General features: G+C 39.6%; 1 protein-coding gene across 1 annotated transcript in view; it reads right to left on the bottom strand.

The window, feature by feature from the left end:
- The window catches only part of ATP6V1E1 (ATPase, H+ transporting, lysosomal 31kDa, V1 subunit E1), a 40,641-nt gene that overhangs the window by 15,928 nt on the left and 18,453 nt on the right, over positions 1–6,260 (bottom strand). The window contains exons 3-4 of the mRNA XM_008578218.1: positions 3,912–4,021; positions 3,443–3,509 (exon numbers count right to left, since the gene is read on the bottom strand). Of these exons, the coding sequence (XP_008576440.1) occupies positions 3,443–3,509; positions 3,912–4,021 (177 nt within the window). The remainder of the gene's footprint in view (positions 1–3,442; positions 3,510–3,911; positions 4,022–6,260) is intronic.

Here is a 6,260-nt window from a genome sequence, read left to right as displayed (position 1 = left end):
CCGGGAAAAAAAAAAAAAAAAAAAAAAAAAAAAAAAAAAAAAAAAAAAGTTAGAAATGATAACTTGATTGACAAATCCAGGGATTGCCACGCTCTTCCTACTTTGATTCTCTGAAGCATTTGACATTACATTCGATACCGTTTTGTTCAAGTTTCTGTTCCCCTAGCTTCTCTTTACTCCTGTCCAACATGACTGCTTCCCCCCATGTTTCCTTGGCAATCTATTTTCTTGCCTACTAAATCTGATGCTTCTCAGTTTGTTTGCTTGACCACCTTCTCTCATTCTACAACCTTGGGGACCTCATCTGTATCCACAGCTCCACCTGGGACCTCCATGCTATGTATGTGTAAGTCCCAACCTCTCTCCTAAGCTCAACTCTCATCTGTTCATTTGGAATTCTAAGGCAACTCAAACTCAAAACGTTTTCCATCATTCCTCACCTGCTCCTCCTTTCCCGTATTCCTAATCTTCAGCTTCCTATTCAGCTGCGTGGCCCACAAACCCTTGAATCATCTTGACTCGTTTCCATTCCCTCACCACACTGGTAAGTCCTAAAGATCCTGTGTTTTTACTCTCTTTGAAATAAGGCTCTTGCCTTCTCTTCATGTCTTTGGCTGCTACCCTGGATCCTCCTAGTTCCACTCCCCACTGTTGCCAGTTGTCTTTCTCTTTAGCAAATCTAAGTATAAAGCACTATTTCTCAAAGTACGGTTGGTTCTCAGACCATCTGCACCAAGATTACTGGGAGCTGCTTTTCTAAATGCTGATTCCTGACTAGAATATAAGTCTCTGGAAATAGGCTGGGAGACTGCATTTTTAACAAGGTCCCCCCAGCTGATTTTTACATCCATTAAAGTTTGAGAATTAGGCAAAAGGATAAATTCCATATTCCTCAGCAGGCATTCAAGGCCCACCCCCTTTTTTTTTTGACTGGTAAGGGGATCGCAACCCTCAGCTCAGTGTTGTCTGCACCGTGCTCAGCCAGTGAGCGCACCGGCCATCCCTATATAGGATCCGAACCTGCAGCCTCGGTGCTACCAGCGCCGCACTCTCCCGAGTGAGCCACAGGGCCAGCCCTCAAGGCCCTTCTAATTGGACCCTGAGGTCTCTATCCAGCCTTCTCTTTCAACACTCCCCAGTCTCCTAGCTACTTCCATTTCCGGAATGTGTCAAATCCAGGCCTGTTTTTTACCCATGCTGCTCTCTTCATTCTTTCTCCTAGCTCATGAATAATTCTTGAAGGTCATTCTTAAAAAAGGTTGTAGTATAGTATATTCTCTTGTCCAGACTGAGTTAGGTTTCAGATCCTACAGGGCCTAGCACAATGTGTATTTTGAAGTCCAAATAGCTTACTGCCTCAAGGAAACCCAGCTAAATTGTGAAATGAAAACAGAAGACTGAAAACTAACAGATCAAATTAGGATTGAAAAAGGAGCTCTGTTTGTGACAATTTTAGAGGTCAGCAGACAAACTGGCTACTGTGGGGCCTACTAAACTTGGAGAAGACATATGATATGACCTGAACTGTTGCTTTGTTTGTCAAAATTATGAAATGTAATCCTTTTTCTCTAGCCTATCTCTTAAAGAAAATGATAGGTAACTGTATTTAAAAAAAACTATCCCAAACTGAATATTTTCCTATTATAAAATGGGCTGGCCAGTTAGCTCAGTTGGTTAGAGCATGGTGCTGATAACATCAAGGTCCGGGGTTCAACCCCTGTACCGGCCAGCCACCAAAAAAATAAAGTAAAACGTGCTCATTCTATATGCTGCACTTTCTATCTTCCCCCTCAAAATTTGAAAATCACTGTGTGCGATGTTACTAAAGTGTTAAATATATGAGAGAGGGAAAAAAAGCTGAGATGTAAAAATAATTTTGTTTCTTCCCTCCCAATATTTATATAAATCTTATTTTTCCATTTCATAAGGAATCTAGGGCCTCCACAGTAACAATGAGTAACACTGTAAACAGCAGACATTCCTGTTTGGTTCCTGAAGAAAATTCAAATACCACTAGAATTCCTCAACTAAGTGGTATGTTTCTGTAGGTTCCTGCCCTCTTCCTTGGATGACTACAACACTTTCCAGATGATTTTTTTTCTAACCTCTTCTCTATTATATTTAGTCTATACACTGATACCATGAATCCTATTTATGATATCCTCCACAAAATAAAACAAAAGCTTCAATAGCTTTCTATTGAAAACAAGTGAAACTCTTTATCGTCACACTCATGGCCCCTAAATTAACCCCATCCTACCTTCCCAACCTCACTGGACCCTATTACCCTCATATATTACACAAGCCACCCACAGTGAGCTCTGTGATTCAGGAGAGTCTTTTTAAAAAATTAATTTTAATTGACACATTGTAATTGAACCTGTGTATGGGGTACAATGTGATGTTTTGACACATACATATGCTGTATAACAACTGGGTCAGGGTAGTTAATGTAAACATCACCTCATGCATTAAACATTTCTTTGTGGTGAAAACATTCAAAAGCCTCACCTCTACTATTTTGTAATATACAAAACTGTTGACCATAGTCACCCAACTGTGCAATAGAACACCAGAACTTATTCCTCCTATCTAATTCTAATTGTGTACATGTCGACCAACCTCTCCCTGTTTTCCCTTCTCCCCTCCTCTCCCCAGTGTCTGGTAATCACTGTTCTACTGTTTCTATAGTATCAACTTTTCTTTTTTTTCTTTTTAAAGATTCCACATGAGTGACATCACGTGGTATTTGTCTTTCTGTGCCTGGCTTACCTCACTTAACATAACGTCCTCCAAGTCCATCCACACTGCCGTAAATGACAGGATTTCATTCTTTTTCATGACCAAATAGTATTCCATAGTGTGTGTGTGTGTGTGTGTGCGCGTGTGCGTGCGTGTGTGCACGTGCGCCTTTTTCTTTTTTTGCCCATTCATCCATTGTTGGACACTTAGGTTGATCCCATATCTTGGCTATTATAAATTGTGCTGCAATAAACATGAGAGTGCAGATTTCTCTTCAACATACTGACTTCATTTCCTTTGGTGAGATGGCTGGGTTATATGGTAGTTCTACTTTTAATTTGTTGAGGCACCTCCATACTGTTTTCCATAACGGCTGTACTAGTTTACACTCCCACCAACAGTGTGTAAGTGTTCCCTTTTCTCCACTTCCTTGCCAGCACTTGTTTTCTTTTGTCTTTCTGATAATATCAAGGAGTGTTATATGCCCTTTAGATCAGATGGTCCTTGAAGACAGGGCTTGTCTCTTACTCATTTTTGTATTTATCATAACACCTAGTATAATGATTTGCTAAACAAATATTTTCTCTCTAAAGGTTACTCATCAACTCCTGAATCAACTAGTGTTAACTAGTGATTCTCTATAATAGGCAAATGAATAAACATCTTATAATTTTATAACTAATAAGGGTTAATTACTCACTGTGATAAGGTCATCTCTTGCTCTGAGGACCTTGAGCCTTGCTTGATTCATCAAATTGGACATTTGACTGCAAAAGATATAGAAAAATAATATCATTACAGCATTAAAACAAGAAGTGTAGAGAAAGAAATACACACTTCCTATGTATGTAATAAAGATCTGATAAACAATAAACACTTCTCTTTTCAATGACCAAAGATAACCACTGAGATACATTTAGTGGTTTCTTCCAACTTATTTTCAAAGATAAGGAAATAATTATTGTGTTCACCAAGTGGTACTTTCATATCAGTTATTCTTATTTAATCATTCAATAATCCTGTGAGGCTATTTTCACAAATGAGAAAAGAGAAGTTAAACAACTTGCCCAAGGTCAGATAAGCAGCGGAGTTAAGACCTGATCCCATACCTTGTCTTGCTCACTTTTGAAAATTTCCTTGACTTGATACTGAGACCTGAACCTACTTACATTTTCTTCTGCTGCTCAATCTGCTTTTCCTTCTTTTCATAATATTCCATAATCTTCAGTCTTTGGGTTTGCACGAGACGACCTTTCTCAATGTTGAACTCTTCTTCTGCCTATAGGGGAATTAATATTAATTCATTACATTAGATTTTGACAAAAAGTTTTTCTGTTTTTGGCAGCTGGCCCATATGGGTATCCAAACCCATGATCTTGGTGTTACAAGGCTGTGCTCTAACCAACTGAACTAACTGGCTAGCCTGACAAACAGTTTTACCTCATGCAGTTGGTGACCAAGAGTGTTTGCTTTTGATCGCTTTTCCACATCTAAAATAGGAAATTTAGAGAACACTTATTCTATTTTATGGAATAATGTGTTGCCCGATTCTAGAATTGCAATAAAGCCAATTGAGATCTTCAACTAAATTTGTTATAATTTTGTTCTTTGACAGGTCTGGAGAACAATGAAGGGACCTGAAGGAGACTATCGATGACCCCTGAGACCCCCTGAAGAATGCAGAAGGCACCGCTAAGCCCCTCCCCTTTTTTTTTTTTGAATTTTTTTTTTGAATTTTTATTTTGTCAATATACAATGTAGTTGATTATTATGTCCCATCACCGAAACCTCCCTCCCTCCTCCCTCTCCCCCCTCCCACCCAAGTGTGTTAAGCCCCTCCCTTTTAGTGACCACTGTCTTCCTCATGGAGTCCTGAGAATTTTAAGCCCCTCTCAGGTCCAAGCTCTGCTCTCTTTGCATTTGAGCTCCCTGATCTCTGGCTTTTTGGGATACTATGGGTTAGTTTGTGTTTTGAGAGAGCATTTGACCTTGAGATATCAAGGGTTAGTTTGTGGTGTGGCAGGACACATGACCTCTGGGTTTGCAGTGGCTGAAAAATCATTGGCAAAAAGGGCTGCAGTTTTAAAGGTAACTGACAGCAGTTGCAGTAAGGGGCTTTTGTTGCAGGGGTAGTGAACTCTGGCTTTTGGAATTCACAGGTATGTGGCTTCCTTTTTATACTGTGCACTCAGGTAAAGAAGGCTTCAGGTGTCTGACTGGGTCAGACAGAAACTGGAAAAATCATTGGATAAGTTGGTTAAGGAGACCTTAGAGCTGAAGCCATCTTGGCTCTGAGAAAATCAAGATGTGACATATAAAAGTGGGATCCTAATTTCTAAAGATCTGAGTACTCTGCCTTCCGGCACCCCTGCCTTTTTCATATGTAAGAATTATGGTCCCGGAAGCTGCAAATATTTACAAAATTGACAAGATCTTACTAAAAATAATTCAGAATTATGATGGTCATTATGTGGAACTTTCCCTCCCATGAACAGCTACATGCTTTCCTGTTTGTATGGCTCTGTGTCCTGAGAAATTGGCTTGACTTTCCATTTGTCAGGGGCACGCAGTTTATATGGCCTGCGTGTGCAGGCAACCAACGGAAAGGTTGAGGGAGTTCCAGGAATAAGGCCAGACAGAAATACGGGCTGTACCCCATTTGTGGCTAGTGTAATATGGCTGGACAGGTGTGGGTTGCACCCCATTTTCAGCTAGCTGAACTTTTGCCAGCTTTAATTATTTAAGTCTTTCTGCTGTTTCGGGAAATGGTTCTAGGTCTTGGAGGGACTAAAGTGCATCCCAAACAAGGGCAACTGAATCAGGACCACCCGGAAGCTTCAAAATGTTGTAGTTTCTCTTAAAAGGCTGTTCATAGAAGACCAAATAAAAAGCTTAAATTACTAATTGACAAGAAAATTAAATGTACCAACCTACTTGATTAGTTACTATCCCACCCAAAGCCAGGAAAAAAGCTAGATAAAGTATTTATAAAGGTTAGGACCTTCCAGGTCAAGCAGACACAGAAAATGCCTTTCTTTACCATATTTATTATAAGCTTCTACCCCTAAGTAAGTAATCTAATCATTAAGCCAAAATACAACTTTCTGACATCTAGTTGGCTACTCTGAAAGTCTCTGTAAGAGATTGCCAGCCAAGAATACTCTACCCTGAAAGGCTATCCTTCCAAAATGAAGGGCAAGTAGTATATTTCTCAGACAAACAAAAACTGTGGGAGTTCACCACCACACGACCACCCTTACAAGAAATTCTCAAGGGAGCACTGGGTTTGGTTCCTTAAAAATAACTACCACTGCCATAAAAACCCAAGAAAAATCAAAACCCACTAGTATAATAAAAATGGCATTCATGAAGAGAAAACAAACAAACAAAAAGCCTATCTACCACCTAAGGAACCAACAAACACAGAAAACAAACAGTAAATCAGAAAGCAAGGAACAAAAAGACACCTAAGACAACCAAACAATAATCAATAAAATGCTAGGAATAAATCAACACTT

Source organism: Galeopterus variegatus, unplaced genomic scaffold (assembly GCF_000696425.1).
Source record: "Galeopterus variegatus unplaced genomic scaffold, G_variegatus-3.0.2 Scaffold73, whole genome shotgun sequence".
NCBI classification, from domain to species: Eukaryota; Metazoa; Chordata; class Mammalia; order Dermoptera; family Cynocephalidae; genus Galeopterus; species Galeopterus variegatus.
The sequence above is the reverse complement of the archived record's forward strand: the minus strand, read 5'-3'. Positions and strand labels throughout refer to the sequence as shown.